This window comes from Trichosurus vulpecula, chromosome 4 (genome assembly GCF_011100635.1).
Source record: "Trichosurus vulpecula isolate mTriVul1 chromosome 4, mTriVul1.pri, whole genome shotgun sequence".
NCBI lineage: Eukaryota > Metazoa > Chordata > Mammalia > Diprotodontia > Phalangeridae > Trichosurus > Trichosurus vulpecula.
Window position 1 is genome coordinate 215,370,252 of NC_050576.1, and position 19,909 is coordinate 215,390,160.

Sequence of the window (19,909 nt, forward strand, 5' to 3'; positions counted from 1 at the left end):
TCTGAGCAGGCTCTGCACTCCCGTTCTGATCTGCTGCTTAATTCCTCCCACCAGGTGGGCCTGGAAGCAACTGCAGCAGTAGTTCTGTAGCTGCACCTTCTCTGCTGCCCCCCAGGGCAGTGGCCGAACCGTGAACTCCTTTTACTCTGTCCCCCACAATTTTTCCCACTAACTTCCTCTGTTGTCTTTGGTGTTTGTGGGTTGAGAAGTCTGGTAACTGCCACAGCTCACTGATTCAGGGTGCTAGGGCCTGTTCCGCCCAGCTCCTGGTCTGGTTGGTCAGGGCGCAGCTTCGCTCCCAGCTCCGTGCGCGATAGATCTTACCCAGCGACCGTCCAGGCTGTTCTGGGCTGGAGCCCTGCTTCCCTCTGCTATTTCGTGGGTTCTGCAGTTCTAGAATTGGTTCAGAGCCATTTTTTATAGGTGTTGGGAGGGGTCTGGGGGGGAGCTCACGAAAGTCGCTGCTTTCCAGCTGCCATCTTGGCTCCGCCCCTCCCCGTACTTTGTAAATCTTAAAGTATTATGTAAATGTGTGAGATATTGTTATTTCTTTCCAGCATTTTTGATTCCATGGGACATGAGGTTTTGTTTTTTTGTCAAATAGGTACCCCATGCCAGCTCAGAAAAATTAGTTTTGAGGGAAGGAAGGATGTGTTTGGTGAAGGGTCAGTGTTAATGTCACCTAGTAGCACATCCTGGGGCAGTCTTCTTCTGAAATAAATGAGGGAGCCCAGGTGCTAATGAATCAGATATTTTAGACTAGACAGAAACTGATCTTCAATTATTGCTTGCTCTGTACTAGTGTAAAATGTGTCTGGAGTATTAGCAGCCAGATCAGATGCTCTGTTCTCATGCCCAGCCTAGATTCATTCTATCCTCTTCATACCCCAAGTGTGCTGCAGCTGTTCCCTTTCTCAGCCTCACTCTCAACCACTCCTGTGCTCTCATGCCAAGTTCCCAAATGCACTTCCAAGGTTTCCAAGCTCCACATTCAATCACTTTCACCCCATTATTGCTGCCCAGGTTCTCAGTTTCCCATTCGCTCCCAGACACTCCCCTTCTCTTATGCCAGGTCCTAAAATGCACTGTGGAGCTTTTCAGGCTCCACACCCAACCACTTTTGCCCCACTGTAGCTGCTCAAGAGAACCTCATATTTGCTATTAGGCATTCCCACATATGTACCTTGATTGCAACCACTAACTCTCCTTCCACACTTATGTCCCACTGGCCTCCAAACTGCTTTGACATACACCAGTTCTTTTTCTACTTCTTATTCCTGATTATCCCCAGTGGAAATGCAGTCATTTGTTCTCTTTTGTGGCTAACTTCACAGTGTCAGAAGGGGAAGAAACCTTCCCACAACAGGGCTCTGCTTGCTTCCATCTTCCCCTTTCAGTTCTGTGGCGTCCCAAGCTCTTGTTAGGCATAGGTAAAGGATGAGATCTTTGAAAAGAATATACTTAATTCTCAGAACAAAGAGAGTGAAGAAGAGATATGAATGAAGACAGAACTTAGTGGTAACATGGCTGAATTGAAATGCATAATCCCAGGTCTTCTAATGTGAGAGTTGAATCCAATGATAGATTCTGATTCAGGAAGTTTTCTGGGCAGAATTCTTTGGTGACCAAATTGGTGATGCGAGAGAGTGCAAGGAAAAATTCTGCTCACAAGTGAATTCTTAAGGATGTACTAATGTTTCCTGACAGAAACTCAGCTTACATTGGAAGAATTTTATGATGTAAAATTCATAGGTCTTCTGGTTCAAATAGGTACAAGTCCAAAAGCATCATGGACTGGTAAGATAAGATTCTTCTCTTTTAGAGAGACATCCAAAAAGATGTGTATTTTCTTTTTTATTAAGGTTGGCTGGATATTTACAGATTTAGTCTCAGAAGATACCCGAAAGGGTACCGTCCGATATAGCCGCAACAAGGTAAGGAAAATACAGAGTTAAGTGAAAAGTTTCTACTGTTTGTAGCTTAATCAGCTAGTTTAGACTAGAAATTTTGTAATAAACCAGTTTTATTTTGTATTGACAAACTACTTCTACAATCCTCCACTGAGTTTCTTATTAAATTATTTTCCAAAAGAGTTCCTATGATAAATTAGGGCTGGAGTCATTGACCCTCCTGATATTAGTGGCATGTGATCCACTTTTAATAAGTACATTTTTTCCGTGTGTGTTCATGGGAGATGCTGTATGCTGTTTCAGAGTAGCAGTTCTGGATAGTCAGTTTCAGCGAATGTCATTCATTAGGAATTAAATGCCTACTATGTCTGAGGCACTGTGCTTCATGCAGGGGATATAAAAGTGAAATCAGACAGCTCCCCTCAGGATCTAGTAGATATTAGATTAGATATGGATATATACACAAGTAACTACAGTGTACATTAGAATATGAGTCCACAAAAGAGTTCCAAACTGAGGAGCCACAAGAGATTTGAGGAGAGATCAGCTGGATCTTGACAGAAGAAGATGTAAGTGGATAGATGTGAATGTGAAAGAGAGTCCACTTCAGGTAGGTGAGGTGGTTTTTGCTTCCTTCCCCTCAGTTACAAACGATCTCTCCCTTTTTATGTTGTGTTGGAGGGCTTTTTTCTCCATTTCTTCATCTTTATATCCTAAGTGTTCACCTAGCATTGTGCCATTCATGTAGATGATTACTAAATGGTGGTTGAATTGGATTGAATTTTGTCTAACATTTAGACATTACTGTCTTATATTGTATTCTGTTGAAATGAAAAGAAAATAGGAATGCATTCTAGTTTGGGTTCTTCTGTTCTAGGACACATATTTTCTGAGTGCAGAAGAATGTATAACTGCAGGAAATTTCCAGAACAAGCATCCCAACATATGCCGGCTTTCTCCAGATGGTCACTTTGGATCCAAGTTTGTGACTGCGGTAGCTACAGGTATAAACTGGTTCAAAGTCAACTTTGTAATTTCACTATTTTGTGTGTTTGTGTTTTGTATATTTAAATGCATTTATCTTATACCTTTAAGAAGTTCTTTATACCTAACTGGAATGGTCCTAATCCGTCCTTATAATGGGCCAATGAGGGACAGAGGAGACAGTTGTGAGTCCCCATTTTGCCTGTCAAGCAAGACTCAGCACAAGAAAATGACCTTATCAGAGTCCACCTGCCAACTAATGGCAGACGTGGGAATCCAACCTAGTCTCATGGTCCAGAGCTCTCTCCATTAGATTGTTGCTTTTGGCGAATTAATTTTTGGCTCCCTTGGGTCTGTATGTGCTTCTCCTCACTTCCTGAAACAAGAATGTGAAGTCCAGCTGTGTGGGAGAATGGTAATTTGTTGTTTCCCAATGCTGCTGAAGTTTTCCTCTGACCACCCCAATAGCAGGAGGCATTCTCATTCATTCTTGTAGTGGCCCATGAAAAATACATATTAGGGAAAACTAATGCTTTTATTCTGTGTTCCAGCTTGTTCCTTTTGTTTTTCTGAATGTCGTGGCCATTCTGAGGTGCCATTTCCATAAAACTTCTTTAGGAGCAAAGAAATTTTGGATGTATATATAACATGTATCTCTTGTAAATTTATGGTAGAGTTATAAAAAATTATAGCCTGTAAGAGGCATCATGAAATATCTTCCAGAGAGTCTTGAGATGTTGTGGTAGAAAAGAGCAGTAAGTACATAGAACCTTCTGTTTTGAGAGGACTTGAAATTTGAATTGTGGACCTAATTGACAAAACCATCAGTCAGTCTTTATGGCATAATTGTACTGTACTGGGGACTGCGGTAGGCATCGGTGGGGTTCAGAGGGAGCAGACCTCATCTCTGCCTTCGTAGAGCTTACATTCTAGTTCAGTTCATTTAACTTTAATTCTCCTTACATGGAACCTGAAGAGATTGAGGATATCTGTGACTTAACAGATACAAAATTTATAAACAACTCATTCATACAAACAACTATTTCTGCCATACCTTTTCTTTCCACCCAGCTGCTGCTCTGTCTTGAGAACCATCATGAGGTGACTCCTGAGGACTCACATGTGGGGGTGGGGAGGGAGGAACATAGCAGAAACAAGGACACTTAGGGGGAGGGAGCTGAGGCTTCTGAGGTGATGGTGGCTCTTGGCCTCCAGTGTTTTCTTCCATATTGTCTTGGGTGATTCCACTGAAATTGTACTTATTAGAAAATCATTTGGGTTAATAACATCCTCTTTATTTTTATTTTAAAAGTTTTGATTGTAATCTTTTGTTTTTTATCATTTTCATTTTCAAGAGTGTTCCTAGCTCCTCCCTGATCCAGAGAGCATCCTTTGTCCAAAGAGGAAATTAGTTCATCAAACTAACATACCCACATCTGATAGTATGTCCATTGTTTTACCCCTGTTGCTCTCACTTCTGCAGAGAAAGAGGAACAGTGCAATTTTTCCTCTCTTCTTCAGGACCAAGCTTAATCGTTAGAACTCAGGGTTTTCTTTTCCTCTTCTGTTTACGTTGTTGTCATTTATATATATTTTTACTGGTTCTGCTTCACTACATCACTCCCAGTCTTCCCCTGTACTCTTCATATTTGTATTTCTTACACTGAAGTAATATTCCATTACATTCATATACCCCACAATTTGTTTAATTATTCCCCAGTAGATGGACATCTACTTTGATAAACATTGTCTTTAAAAGTACAAATACCACTGAGTGGCTAAGAGGCTTGCAGTCATTCACACATTTGTATGAATTAGTTCAGTCACATTACCTTTATTCTGTCTAATACATGGAATAGTTCAACTTCCCTGAGGGAGTAGTAATTTTGATTGAGTAGAGAGGAAGTGGGAAATTTTGAGGCACAGAGCCTTTTGAAGGGATCAGGAACTTCGAAGGTAGAGACCTTGTCTAGTGTGAGTGTTGGGGGCTGGGAAGAGAGGCATGAAGAAAGGTAGGAAGGATACCAGAGGTAGAGTTGGCTTTTTTCAAATTTTGCTTTGGGCCACAAAGGAAAGGAAAGGATCTTTTTCCTCCTTTTTCTCCATGTACCCCTTCCACCAGAGCACCTATTATTGCCATTAGAATTATAGTCCTGTTCCATTATAGGCTAAATATACTCTTGTGAGCCAGCCTGAGAACCTAATAATCATTTATAACTTATTTTCTGTCAGACAGAAAATCTTCTATCTATCAGATAAGGTCCTGAGGTCTGAAAAACCAATTTATAATACAACTCTCTTCTGAGTTGGAAACCATATACCTTCACCTCTTAAGAGACAGGAAAAAGATTGGACTTGCAGTCAGGAGACTTGGGTTTGAGTCTCAGTACTTGACGAGTCATTTAACCTTTCTCCTCCATTACCTCATTATCAAATTGATGGAGTACTCATCTCACAGGGCGATTGTGCATAGTGGCATGCTTTGTAAGCTGCAAAGCACATACATGTTGCTATATGTTTATTTTGGGACTACCCTGCTCTGAGTGATCGATGTACTTAGTACTTCATTCTTTGTGTCACTAGATGCTTGTTTGATAGACATTTGACAAAACTAGGTTATCAGTTCTAAAAGTATAGAATTGAGGAGGTTCTTTAGTTAATCATTAGACCTGCTTCAAAGGATTAATGCTCATAATGTGATAGTCTATACTTTTCTGTTTGTGAATTAATTTTCTTCTACTCCTCATTAGTATTCAAAACAAAACCATTCTTTCCACTAATTTAATAAGGGTTTTATTTTAATAAATGTCCAAATGAGGGTGGGTGAATCCCATTTAGACTTAGTGGCTTAGATTGTAAAGGGGATAAAGTTCCTTAGCATTGGTCACCTTGACTGCCCTTTCTCTGGCCATATTCAGAATACCTTCTGCTTGAGCCTTTTGGTGGTGGGAGAGCTTTCTTCAGTGAATTTGAGTGATCTCATAGAGCCAGAGAGTAGCTCCTAAGGCCAGAGTGAGAATTCTGTGTTCTCAGTTTCATCTCTTTGTCTCTTCACTGGGCGGCACAAACAGCTCACTCAAAGTATTTGGGAATCTACTCCTTTTTTTGTTTGTTTTGGTGGTGGTTATTTTGCTTTTACTTTTTTTGACACGTAAAGCAATAGTTAAAATTAGTGTGGAAAAGGGAAAGTAGAGGCCTCAGCGCTAAAAGTGACCTTTAGATAACCATCCAGATGGGAAGAGTAGAGTTAATCACGTAGTTGAGCTGCAGATTCAGTGATGTGGCTTCTTGAAAGAACACCGCAATATAGTAGATAATAAAATCTCACATCTCTATAACACTTCTTGGTCTGTAAGCATTCTCCTCACAGCAGCCCAACATGGGTATCTAGTACAAGAAGTATTATTCCTATTTTACATTTGAGGAAACTGAGGCTCCAGAATGTTAAATGACTTGCCCATGAAGCCATCAAGGGAGGTATTCAAACCCAAGTCTTCTGATGACAGCCCTTGTTTTTGCTTTTGTTTTTCTTTATTCAGAACTTAATAAACAGAATTTAATAAATTGGGCATTACTACATAGAGAGTAGAACAGAAAAAGAAGATTGTACATGAAGTTGTAAATCTCTGTTACATTCAACTTTTTTCCTTTTCTGTGCATAATAAATTCACTATGTGACTTTCAAAGCTGTCCTGCTTGTCTTTGTTTCTTTCTGGCATTCTATTTTTCTCCCGCACATTTTAAAAAATGCTTCAGTGACCCTCATTCCTTTCTTTTTTTTGCCATCCTGTAGGTAGCTCCCTTCTCCCTTGCTTCTCAAGAGCTTATTTTTTTTTTAAATAAAGGAGACTGTTGGATCAAGTACAGCAGGGCTTATGAGGTTTTCCTCTTGCTATCCCTTCAAGTCCCAAACTTCATCACTTAGAGATGTTAGAAACTGAACATTTCAAGAGTCCTCTCTCCACTAGCATAATAAACTCTGTAAACTCCCTGCCGCCCTAGCTCTTGAGGACCTTTTTTGAGGACCTTTGACTCCAAATGGTCAATTAAAGTAGAACCATGAAAGACTTTTATAAAGGAAAATGGTGGTCAATTGAGTGAGGCTTTCTTTTGAGTCTTAGCCCATATTTGGTTTCTGGAAAGTTAAAAAATAGGTTAGGAAAAAAGATTTGGGAGGGCTGTCTGTTCCAGATAATTTCACACCACCATTAAATAAACCATCATGTTCCACATGGAAAGGGAATTTACAGTTCATCTCATTGAACTTACCTTTGGAGTATCTCCATATGGATTAATTTTGCTTTCCTTAACAGCCTTCAGTTTTACAAGTCACACTTTCCGTTTTCCCATTCTCATAGGTCAGATTTTTTTTTCTCTCTCCAGTGTTCTATTACTTGTTTAATGATAAACTTGGTGACCACTTTAGGTTATAAACATCCAAATTAAAATGTTAACCATGTGGTCTTCCCTCTCCTTTCCCCCTTATCTCAAACCATCTCATTCTCCCCTTCTCTCCTCCTATCCCTTCAAGCAAGTAGAACCTAGTGTTCTCATGTGTGGCTTAATCATTGAGCAGCCACTTTGTACTAGGAAAAGTACATATATATCACATTCCCTGACCTCCAGGAGTTACCATTCATTTGGTTGCAGACAACAATTTTCCCTTAAATATTCCCATAAAGGCCTTGTATTCAAGATCCTGGCCTTAGGTCTCCCAGTTAGTTTAACACATGACACTGAAATCAACGTAGTCCAATAAAAGGTGGTAGTCTTGGAAGTGATGTGAACGTTCTTGTTCTTAGCAAACATATTCCCGTCTATTTTTGTGATAGGGAGAAAAGTGAAGCAAACATATGCAAAGATTTTCCAAAGAGAATGGGTCAGAGCTCTCACTAAAAGATATTTTAGTTTTTGTATAGATAATGCCTTTCCCTCAGGCAGATCTGATCCCTTTTTCAGAATGCTGTGATGTTGACTTTTCATCTCCTAAAAGGTTCATTTGCTCATGAACTAAGATTATTTTTTATAACATTTTGAATCGTTTTTATTTCAGGGATTGAGCTTATTTCAGTATCCTGGACAGCTACTTTCACTAGACTTCTCTTATACAACTTTTATCCTTTCAGGCAGAATGGTGTAGTATAAAGAGACAGAGTCAGAAGACTTAGGTGCAAGTTTCATCTTTATCTCTCTCTCTCTGCAACTTTGTGCAGATAATTTAACTCCTCTGAGCTTCCATTTCTTCTGCAAAATGCGAATAATACTTCTTTATACAGTTTTGGTGAGGATTCAGTGTGATAATGTATGTAAATCACCATATTATAAGTATAAGCTATTATATTCTGAACCTTCTTTTAAGTTTAACGGTTCTGTTTTTGTTTTGAGGAGAGGGGCAAAAGAGTAGCCTGCTATGCATAGGACTACTGGGTATAGTTGATCCTTCCTAGCCTGTGCTTTTTTTCAATATTCCCTGAAGAGACAGAGTTTTCTGACATTTGTACTTTCTCCCTGCTGTATACACCCTGGTGCCAGGAGGAACACAACATCAGGTAGATGTTTGAAAGGGTTGGTTTATATTTCCCCAATTCACAAGAGGGTGCCACTGACCATAGCTTATGCATGAACTTAAAGTATGTTTACAGTAATCTTAACAGAGAAATGTGTGCCCAGGGACATTTTTTTAAAAATCATAATTAAAATACTTTAGAATTTCACAGAAGTGTACATGGAACTAAACTCAGTTGTGAGAGATTATCTTCCCCTTTGAAGAAGATGAACAGAGCTGTCAGGAAGTTATTTTACATATGGTTGGCTGCAGTGCATTTGTTCTGAAGGTTACTTTCTGTTCCAGGTGGTCCAGACAACCAGGTTCACTTTGAGGGTTACCAGGTATCTAATCAGTGCATGGCATTGGTCCGGGATGAGTGCTTGTTGCCCTGTCGAGATGCACCTGAGTTGGGTTATGCCAAGGAATCCAGCAGTGAGCAATATGTGCCTGATGTGTTCTATAAGGTAAGAAGTGTAAGGTTCATATCAACAATTTATCTAACGTAATCGGTTGTCTTCATTTTGAAGTATTCCGATCTGTTGAGTGATTAGCTGTTTGTCTACCACAGTTAACTTAGAACTCTCCCTGTGAGCTAAGATACTGTGACATTCTCTTTTCTTTGTGTCTTCAGCAAGAATCCTGAATGAATTATTTGGTTAGTGTTTGGCAGTTATCCATTGTGGTCTGATTTTTATACATATTTTTGGTCTTGTTTCTTCTTTTGACCAGTAAAAATGGTATGGTTAAAATCAAGCCATTATAAAACGTCTTAAGATTTCTCCATATATGTTCATTAATGAAATGTGATAGAATAGTATCAGAAATTACGATCTTCCGAGGTTTGACTTGGGTTCCCAATTCTAGCACAGATTTTAAAATCATTTTTAAATACTATTAGGTTTAAACATAACTAACAAAACCAGATTATCAGTAGTAGCCAGAATGCCTTCCAACTGGGAATTTGGTTGGCAGAACATACTCTTTATTAGGTATTTAATTTTTGATATCACACTATTTTTTTTTTAGGGAGGAAGGCAGGGCAATTGGGGTTAAGTGATTTGCCCACGGTCACACAGCTAGTAAGTGTGTCAAGTGTCTGAGGCCGGATTTGAACTCAGGTCCTCCTGACTCCAGGGCCGGTGCTCTGCTCACTACGCCACCTAGCTGCCCCCACACTATTTTTTAAAAACAAGAATGCCTCTATAGTCATATTTCTCTTACTACTTGGAATGAAAATAGTTAAAGGAAAGATTTTTTAGAGACTAAGAAATGCTTATTATAGATTTTTTAAAATGTAATGTGAATCCCTTTCCTACTCTTAACGTTTCATTTTCATTGTCTTGTTCAATTTGTAAAATTTGCCTTTGCCCTTGATTATTCCTATTCTTGAGTTTGTCCTTGGATTTCTCTGGTGACTGGTGAAAAAGGAAGATCTTTTATTATGTTGCTAAAAAGTAGTTTACTCTTGCAGCTGGGAGTAGGACACATCAGAAGTCTTGTGTTCCTGTAAATGCTACTAAATAATAATAATAGTATTTGCTTTTTTTTTTTCCAGTTTTCTGGGAGAATGACAGGATTGGAAAATATGTTCAGTGGCGATCTAGGTCTATTTTGTATGAAACAGCTACATTTTGTTTATGTGATATGAGTGGTTTTTTCTCTGCTGTATTTCTAATTCCATCTCTTGAACTCTCTAGCTTGAACACAAGGAAATAGAGTTCATGATGTCTCAATCTTTTCCATCTCAGGTCCTTTGAAGTTCTTTGACATCCCTTTGGTTTTATATCTAGATAACTATCTCTTGATGAGATGTAAAGATGGTATGTTTGTGTATGTTGTTTTCTTCCTGTATTATTCTTATCGTCCTCTTCTTGGATACAATTTGGGGGATGAAGATTTTAACTACTCATCAGTCGTTTAGACTTGAGTGCCATTTAAATGCCATTTTAGACCTTGGTTATAGTGTAATCTGGTGTACTAGTTCTTACTTCATGAAACAAACAACTCTACATTCTATGACATTAGTGTCTATGTCAGCTTTTACTCTAAAGCAGGGGTTGTTAATCTGAAGTCTGTGAACTTTTTTTTTAAATTCTGTTCTGATAACTTTATTTAAATACAGTTGGTTTCCTGTGTAATCCTACATGTTTTATTTTTTACATTTAAAGACATGATTTTGAAAAGGGGTCCTTTATCTTCATTGGGTTGCCAAAGAGGTCCATTGACACAACAAAAAAGGGTTTAGAACAAACAGGATGAACAAGACGCTGACATCATTCTGTGGAAATTTCCAAGCTCTGATAAATTTTTTTATAATGTGTGAGAGTTTGAACTTTGGGCGAGGAAACATGTTTCATTACCTGGCTAATTGCATTTCTTATAATCTACATGAAAACTCTTAAAGATTTGGTAGTCGTTTGGTGTTTGGATTTAACAGTATTTTCTGGATTCAGAACTCAATGGATAAGTTTTTCATAAAGCTTTTGAGCCTTTGGAAAGCTGCTAGTTTTGTTTTTAAGGTATGATAGGGACTCTTGTAAGTTCACATAATGAAGAGGAGTGTGGGTGAAGGTCTGATTTTCCCAGATACATTATCCATAGTCACTTAGGACAATACATCTCATTTGCTGAGGCATCACTGAGCTTTAGCCAGAGCTAAATGTATCTGTGACCGTCTGTGGCATGGATCCCCTTGTTGGTGTTGCGGGCCATAGCAGGTCTATCTGCTCAGGCCAGTAGAGAGTCAGGAAGGCACTATGAGCTCCTTCCCATTTTTGAGCAGCCTGTGTGCTTGTCAAGAGTAAATATTTTGTGCATTCTGGAACACAGCTTGTTAGGGAGATTTGTTTTTGTGCCTAATTAGGAGTATATGTTGAATTGTTTTAACTTAAATTGTGTAGAATGAATCATATTGTCCTGTTTTTAAATACAGGGGAAGAAGTACAGGTAGTTACGGTAAGTAAAACAAATCTCCTTCTAAGGAAGAATGGTCCTTTCCTTTTAGGTTAGCTTTACCTTCCCTTTAGGTTATTTCCTCTTAAGCTTTTCGGATTGAAAGTTTTACCAATGTGTTTGAATTATATTGATGCAGAAATCTAAAGTAGTAGTAGCAATCAAAGCTGCAGGAAATTAAAAATGTGAGGTGGAAGAGCTAGATCTGTTAAGCAAAGAAGGACTTCAAAGGTGACAGGCATGTTTTTTCTTGTAAGTTATGTTGTCTGTATGCTTATGGAACAAGAGTTTAAGGCTCTGCCATGTCCCACCCATTTAAAAAAAATTATAGCTAAGACTTAGAGTGAGAGTCCCCTGTGGCTGGCTCGTTCTGATGGTCTCTTGCTGTAAGTCTGAGTAGAACAGAGGGAAAAATGACTTCTGCATCAATTTTGCAAGAAAGCACTTATTAAGCCTTTTTGTTTGTCTTTCACTCCAAGAAAAAGCTTTTTGCTATTATTGCTTTTGTGCAACTATCTTACGGGCCTTCATTGGGCGGACTTTCCTGCCTTTTGATAGGAAAGTATTTGTACCTGAGTCAGAAAACTCATGAAGTTAGCATCCAGTTTGAGGAGCTGCCTAATGCTTTCACATTTGGTGAACCATCCAAAAGAATGTTGCCCAACCTGTAAAATGTATTCATGTGGTTAAGTAGTTTTGACCCATTTTTAGAGCCTGATTGATGAAGATCTTGACAGCTACTAGCCAACTCTTCACTTAGATTTAGGAGAATAGCACATTTTAATCAAGCTTTCCAGTCAGTTTGCCTGAAAACCCAAAGGGCAAACATAGTGTTTTCTTTGGAGGATTTCTTCCTTGAGCCACCTTTGATTCCTTTAAGAAAAGGTGAATTCTGAGAACTAATTTGAATAACTTTATTCAATTTGAAAGATATTAGTATGAGTTTTTAGAGTGTTGAGATACACATTTCTATGTTTTTTTTTGTAATAGATCTCTTGAATTCCTGATTTCAAGCTTCCTTCCCTGTTTCCATATAATATATGCTATATTTCCTTGATAGCTTTCTCTGTTATGAGCAAGATAAGATTTGGTATTAGTCACATTAAATTTTCTACTGGATTTGGATATCTAAACATTACCCGAAGTTGATTTGGGATGGGGGTAGAAGGGGTGGGGGAGAAAAGTAAAACGTGAAAGTTAGTAGACTCTTGGAAATATCTAAGTTATCCTATGCTAATACTTCTGTGGCCTTTTCTTGTGTTAACTTTAAAAATACACCTTTCAGCATCAGCAGTAAGTAAAGATGCCATCCTTATGGTATTTACGATGCCATTTTATTGCCACTTTCATGTCCAGAGATTTCACCAAGAGGTGATAACTAATGCAAGGAGACTGTTAAATCTGGGCTACCTATGCATTCATAGCTCACTCATGTCCACAGTGGGCCTTGCCAGACCCCCTTGAAGGACCCCTCTCCCACCCATTCCCCTAGAAGCTGTCTGACGGACATGACTGTTGGCTTAACTTCTTACTTAGGGAGCATTCTCGTGGCAACTGGCCGAATCTTTGGACTACTATAAGATGAGCAAGTGAAAGGGGACCAAGGCGCCCCCCCCCACACCTTTTTTGACATCTTGCGATTCAGAAACTTCTTGCTCCCCATCTAACCATGAACTAACTGTAGCCTGCATTCCTTATTGGGGGGGGGGTCCTCTCCACTATATCAGTGAGTATACTAATCATGACCTCTTGACATTTCCATGGTGATCTCCTGGGACCAAACATGTTATAAGTTCTGGCCCAGTTAACAGGATTTTTTAATTTTTTTTTTTTTTTTAGAGAGAGGGAAGGCAGGGCAATTGAGGTTAAGGGACTTGCCCAAGGTCACATAGCTGGTATGTGTGTCAAGTGTCTGAGGCTGGATTTGAACTCAGGTCCTCCTGACTTTAGAGTTGGTGCTCTACTCACTGTGCCACCTAGCTGCTCCCAGTTAGCAGGATTTTGATACTTTAGAATAAAGTCTATTTAAATCTTTCTTTTCAAATAAATAATCAAGGGGACTGTTCCTTCCAGAAAAGACATTTACACATTCCAGAAATACTACTTTTTGTATTTGTGAGACAGGTGAACTTTATATTGGGTATCAGCCTCAAGAGGCATTACGTGTTAAATTTCAATAAAATTTTAGACTCTGGAAAGTTTAGTTTTGTCTTTTTTTTCTGCAGTGGCTTTTACATCTTTTTAATTCTTGCAATAAACAATCTATAGACCCCAGACTGTGTCATGGGTATGAAGTGTACGTGACTGCTAAGCATTCTTACACATTCAAGTTCTTAATCAGGTTACATATCCAGCTATTTCATTTAATTGTCCAAAGGAAACTCAGTTAAGCGTGTCTTTGATACAGGTCCTTTTGGGTGTCTATGTCCCAGATTCCAAACTTTTAGATCTGGGTTGTGAATAATTTACATGCAGTTTTTGCTTGCCCTTTCAAATTTATACTGCTCTGGTATGAGGACCCTGGAGAAAATACTGAATATAGGTTGCATTCTTTCTAGGCTGAATAGCTGACATATAATTTTCCTGGGAGTAGGGATTATTTCACTCTTATGTCTGTTTCCCATTCCTGGGGTAGAGTAAACACTTAATAAATGCTTGTGATTGATTCATTGAGCATGTTTTCCTTTTTAAAATATTCAGCCAGTTTGCTTCCATGTAAGCTTTTGCCATCAGATGACTTATTTGATTGACTAGGAGTGATGCGTTGAATTTACCTGACAAGCCTGTGCCTCCTCAACTTTCAGAACCAGACAGCCAAGAATTCTACAGAAATGTGCCTCATTAAGGGTCTCAGGAAAAGTGAAGAATATTCAACATTTGTTGGAGACTTGAATGAATGAATGGAAAAGCATTTAAGTGCTTGCATACTCTGTGCCAGGCGCTGAAGAAGAGTATATACTGACTCTATCGTATGTAACATGGTGGGGAGCAATATGACCTTATGTTTTATCTTTTGCCTCCAGAGTTTGGTAAACGTATTGAAAGCATATGTTGAAACTCTTCAGTCAATGTTAGATACAGTTTGTCACCTGGAAGTACTTGAGATGTTTTTATAACGTCACCTAGTACATAGTCTGGTTTAAATTATACAGAAGAAAGTAACTCTAGGGCATCCAGTGTATTAGTTCAATCACACTTATTATCAAAAATGCTTTTGTGATAACAAGGCACCTTATCAGCTTTGTGTTAGTGAAGTTAAAAGGATCTGTTCCCAGTACCCCGGTAATAAATGAGGCCATGTGGAAGGTGCTATTTAAGATTTCTTCTGTTCAGAAGGATGAACGAACCTCTCGTTTTATGCAGATTTTAGTGAAGGGAAGAACGTCTCTACAACATATGGGAAGTAGTTTAGTGTCATTGCTAAATATTAACATTGCTCAGCATCATAGCGCTTAGCCCTAGTAGCATTGCTCACCACTCCTGCTGTATCATAGTGTATGCTATTTTCTCCCCAGATGCTTTCTTCTCAAAAATTAATTCTCATACAAGCTTGGTTTACAGGAAAAGAAAATAAGATCCAGACAGCATCTGAATCAGAGCTTCAGGAGCATCATTAGGAGTTTGTGATAATTGTCTCGCTACTCTGCATTTATTTTCTCTTCACTGTTCAAACCAGAGCCACATACTGCCTTAAAGTAAAGGGGGTTTTAAAATTTTTGTGATGTGTGATTGAGTAATTGAATTGAGGGAGACTGTCAGGGAGAACAGCTGACTTCTGGATACCTCGTAAAAGAGCCTGAATTACAGTTCTGTTTTCTGGGTGTTGGTGATTTTACTAGTTGTGTTTAATAGTATCAGCTTCCTACTCTTTAGGCAGCAACCTCTGACTTTCTTAGTAAAATTGCCTGACATAATAGGCTTGGAACTATAGCAAGTATTTATTTGTAATTTTAGTTCACCATATTCAGGGTAGAGGAAGTATAGTGATGAAAATCCTTGGATGAAGATAGTTTCTAATCTATAATTTTAGGATATTGAATTGGGCCATTAGGGACCTTTAATATTTATTGAGCATTCAGTATGTTACATTCTATCTAGCAGCTTAAAATATATTGGAGATGTGGGCCTTGCCTTCTAAACACAGGAGGGAGCTTATGCTTAGGGTTGAATGCTTTGCTCAGTGCTAGGCACATTAAAAGTGTCCAGTAAATATTTATTGACTTGCTTAGCAATGTATATCCCAACATGTTTGCACAAGCTGTGCAAATTTTTGAGCAAATATTTTTCATCACATAGGATCCTGTTTGTAACTTAAATTCTTCATAGATAATTCCAGAGCCAGTTAAGTCCAATAGGGAAATTCTGACAAATTGAATTAAGATAATTTCTGTCTCATGAAAAATGATCTTTTGTTTAAACTGTCTTGCTCTGGACAGGCAGAGCCCTGGCTTTTAAACTAGAAACATGAAAGACAACAAGGATCTTGTTCTTTGCACTTTAAAGGAGTTTAGGCTGTTAGCAAGGACTGACCTTAAGGCTTTCAGGAGATGGAGTGCTTCCTACGATACCCTGTGCTCTCTACTTCACTTCTTGATTCTCTGCACTGGGAAATCCCAAAGGAAGCTGCTAGTGTCTCTAGTTTCCCCTCCTCACTGCTGGTGCACTGGAAAAGAAGCCAATGTTTTAAAGATTTCATTCTTCTTTTCTAAAACAAGATGGTGTTGTCCAGTCTGTGGAATTTCCTGCTCTCTTGTCCCAACACAGGCTGCTTTTGGTCTACATACACACACACACACACTCTCTCTCTCTCTCTCTCTCTCTCTCTCTCTCTGTCTGTCTTTCTTGATTCCAGCCATCTGGTGCCTTCTAAGCAGTACATAGAGCAGGGGAACTTAGCAATGAGGACCTTTGATTTCTGACTCTTCTTGTATCTTGCTACAAGTGGAGATAAAATTGCTGACACTTTGCTGGTGCCAGACTTACAGTTAAGACATATTCTTCTTAGTGTACCCTATCTGACATTTGCTAAGGCCCATAAAATGTAATTGCCTTTTAAAACGGTACGTGGGGTTAGGGATTGGCTGGCAAAGGCATTGAGGCAAGGGGAGAAAGAGAGAGAAAAATTACCTGATTTTCCCCAGGGAAGAGGGGGATTCGAGTACCCTTATTTTGGGGGGAGCAGGAAGCAGGGTTCACTTAGGTAGTAAAATTGAGAGGGAATAGCATGCCATACACAGAAGAGGGGGCATTTAACATGAAAATCCCTGGAGGGGAAGAAAGATTAAAGTGAACAGGTGCTGGAAAAATGTTTCTGCATATTAGAACTTAATTAGATTTGAAGATGATTTCCAGATGGGCTAATTATGTGTGTTGTTGCAGGTTATTTCTTGTAGGGGCAAGAGTGTATTTTTGGAAATGGTGATTTAGTTTGATTGGATTTGATTCCTGCCTACCATATCACATTGATCTAGAAGCATCTTCTTTTGGGGCCTTGAGATCCCACTCAAAAGGTTCCATGTCTTAGATTACTCCTGTCAAAACCAATAGAACCTAAGAAAGCTAATACCACCCCCCAGCCACCCTGACTGCTACAAAATAATCCATAAAGATAGCCATCTGTCATGTGAATGGATAAATGATTCTTACCCAGATTGGTTGGAAAGTCATTTCAGCTATGAAGGGAAGAAAACTGAAAGAAGCGACACATTTCCAGAAACCTACCTTTGAATCATGGTGGGTTGTTATTTTAAATTTTTAAATTTTTATTTTCAGTTCCAAATTCTCTTCCTTCTTCTACTCCTTCCTTCACCCATTGAAAATGCAAGAAATACGATTTCCATTATACGTATGAAGTCAGTTAAAACATTTCCACATAAGTCTTGTTGAGGATAAAAAAAGCAAGGAAAAAAGATAAAGCTTTGATCTGCATTCAGAGTCCTTTCTCTGGAGCATTTTTTATGAGTCCTTTGGAATTGTCATAAATGATGATGCTGATCAGAATAGTTAAGTCACAGCTAATTATCATTATAGTATTGCTGTTATTTTGTACAATGATCTCTTAGTTCTTCTCGCTTTACTTTGCATCAGTTCATGTAAATCTTCTCAGGCTTTTCTAAAATCTTCCCCGTCATCATTTCTTATAGCACAGTCGCATTCTATCACAAACACATACCGCAGTTTGTTTAGCCATTCACCAGTTGATGAGCATCCCTTCAGTTTCCAATTCTGTGCTACCACAAAAAGAGATGCTGTAAATATTTTTATACTTATGTGTCCTTTTCCTTTTTCTTTGATAGCTTTGTTGAGTAGAGACGTAGTAGTGGTATTGTTGGGTCAAACGGTATGTACAGCTTTATAGCCCTTTGGGCACAATTCCAAATTATTCGCCACAGTGGATGGGTGGTGGATCATTTGAATGGAAATATGGGAGTCTAAAGTCTTGCTGCTATGGTGGTTATTGCCCTTATTATTATAGAAAGCAAATAATGATAGTGCCAGAAGTGTGCCAGACAGAATGGTCTAGGTAAATTTGAGCAGGGAAAGCATGCTTTCATCTGGGGGTTGAGCTAGGCCTTGGAGAAAGAGAAAGATCGTTTGAAAGATTAAGTTGGGGAAGGATTGTGCTCCACCTGTAGGGATGGGGGGGGTGGGTAGGAGATGACAGGATGGAACATTCTGTGTGAATATATGGAAGTGACATAGAGTATGAGATTGAGGAACAACTCAGTTTAAGTTAGAATGTAGATCTGGATGTATAGTAAGGCCTCATGTCAGAAAATTTAATTTAAAATGAGAGAGGTCCCAAACTGGGGCTGGTGGATTTCTCATTCAGATAATGGGGTTGTTTTGGCTCACAAGTCGCTTGTGGTGATTGCCTCTAGAAGCTAGAGATACTGACCCCCTCAGAACATTGCCCAGGAAGGATGCTAATGTGTCGCATGATGGCTTTGAGCCACACTGCACACCTCAGGGGGATCTACTTGCAACCACTTCAGCGTCTGAAAGCCTTAATAACATAAACTTTTATGTAGGGCTCTATAATTGGAAATTATGGATATATAATTTATATATGATTCAATGAATGATTTATATAATAAGTGATGATTTAGATAGGAAGATTAACCCCCCCCCATCTTTAATGAAAAGCGTCAGTTCTTATGAATTTATTTCTTGAGCTATGTTTGAATTCAGAATGTTTGACATAAATCAGATCTAATTGTCATGTTATGATTAATGAACATATGCTGGCCATTTTTCCCCATAATTAAACTTTATGTTCGAAGCATCTGACAAAGCAAAACAAGTTTAGACTTTGACAGATTGTCAGAGGGTTTTTTTTTTAGTTCTCTGTATTTTTTGTATGTGTGTGTATTCATTTGTGTATATGTTTATTATCACTCATCAAAAGAAAGTTTTCAGAGGTGAGAATGGGATTATTAGGTAATGGTAATTAAATGTTTGCTCGTGGAGGACAACAGTGGTACAGATCAACCCAGAGTGGAAAAGACAAGTATCACTAACCTGTCTGCTCTTTTGCTTCCTTCACCAGCTCACAGGGCCACCATGGCACCCTGAAGAAGCTCCACCACTTGGGAAGGGAGCAGGGAAGTGTTTGAATTCGTGTTCCCAATGTTGTCTCACTATTAGCCAGTGGTGCATCTCCTTTCCCTTGTTACAGCTGTATTAAAATGCTCCAGGAAGTGATGGAAGATGGATCAATTGTGAAAAACGTGCAGATTTTCCTCCTCTCTTTTAGTGAGCTTTAGAAAGAAGTGAAAGAATTCTAAGGCCGACTGTGAAGGAGAGATACCTCGTCCTCCAGTGTTCCTGAATCAACAGTGCTTAACCTCAGACTTCTTTTTCTTTTAGGACATAGATAAGTTTGGTAATGAGATCACTCAGCTGGCCCGCCCCCTCCCGGTGGAGTATCTGATCATAGATGTAAGTGTTTCCCTTATATGTAGTCTGCTGGGTTAGTGTTGGGAACTGTGATGTGCCCTGCAGAACACCTTAGATCACGGATCTTAAGGAGCTCTAAGCATACCTGGAGAAGCTCCTAGGAGGGGAAAAAGGATTAGGAACTTACAAAACAAAGAAAAAAGCAAATTCCAGGGCTTTTGTTTTGTTTCCTTAAAAACAACTGAAGGATCCCCAGCCCCCACCCAGTTGGCAGAATATTTATGTCTTTTATTTATATATATAGTGTGTGTGTGTGTGTGTGTGTGTGTGTGTGTGTGTGTGTGTGTGTGTGTCTTATACTTCATGTGAGGGTGGATAGGAGAAGGCCAAATAAAGCAAGTTGAGATTGTTGTCAAACTAAGAACTGACATTTGGCCACTCCTGTCAAAATGCTGAATTAACTAGTGGATCCATTTTAAAAGGTATGTAGTGTTGTGCTTTTTCTTCAGAGAAGTCAGATCTAGTCTCAAGCCCATGACTCCCCTATGTAACTTGCAGGAAAATAGTCCATCTCCCCACTGGTTTTCCAGAAACCCGGGAAATAACTGATCTTTTG

At 39.0% G+C, this 19,909-nt stretch overlaps 1 protein-coding gene across 1 annotated transcript in view; it reads left to right on the plus strand.

Annotated features, from left to right (window-relative positions):
- Positions 1 to 19,909, plus strand: part of NPLOC4 (NPL4 homolog, ubiquitin recognition factor) — a 60,441-nt gene that overhangs the window by 23,173 nt on the left and 17,359 nt on the right. Inside the window, exons 10-13 of the mRNA XM_036754963.1 lie at positions 1,863 to 1,934; positions 2,788 to 2,914; positions 8,746 to 8,906; positions 19,264 to 19,335. Coding sequence (XP_036610858.1) covers positions 1,863 to 1,934; positions 2,788 to 2,914; positions 8,746 to 8,906; positions 19,264 to 19,335 — 432 coding nt within the window. The remainder of the gene's footprint in view (positions 1 to 1,862; positions 1,935 to 2,787; positions 2,915 to 8,745; positions 8,907 to 19,263; positions 19,336 to 19,909) is intronic.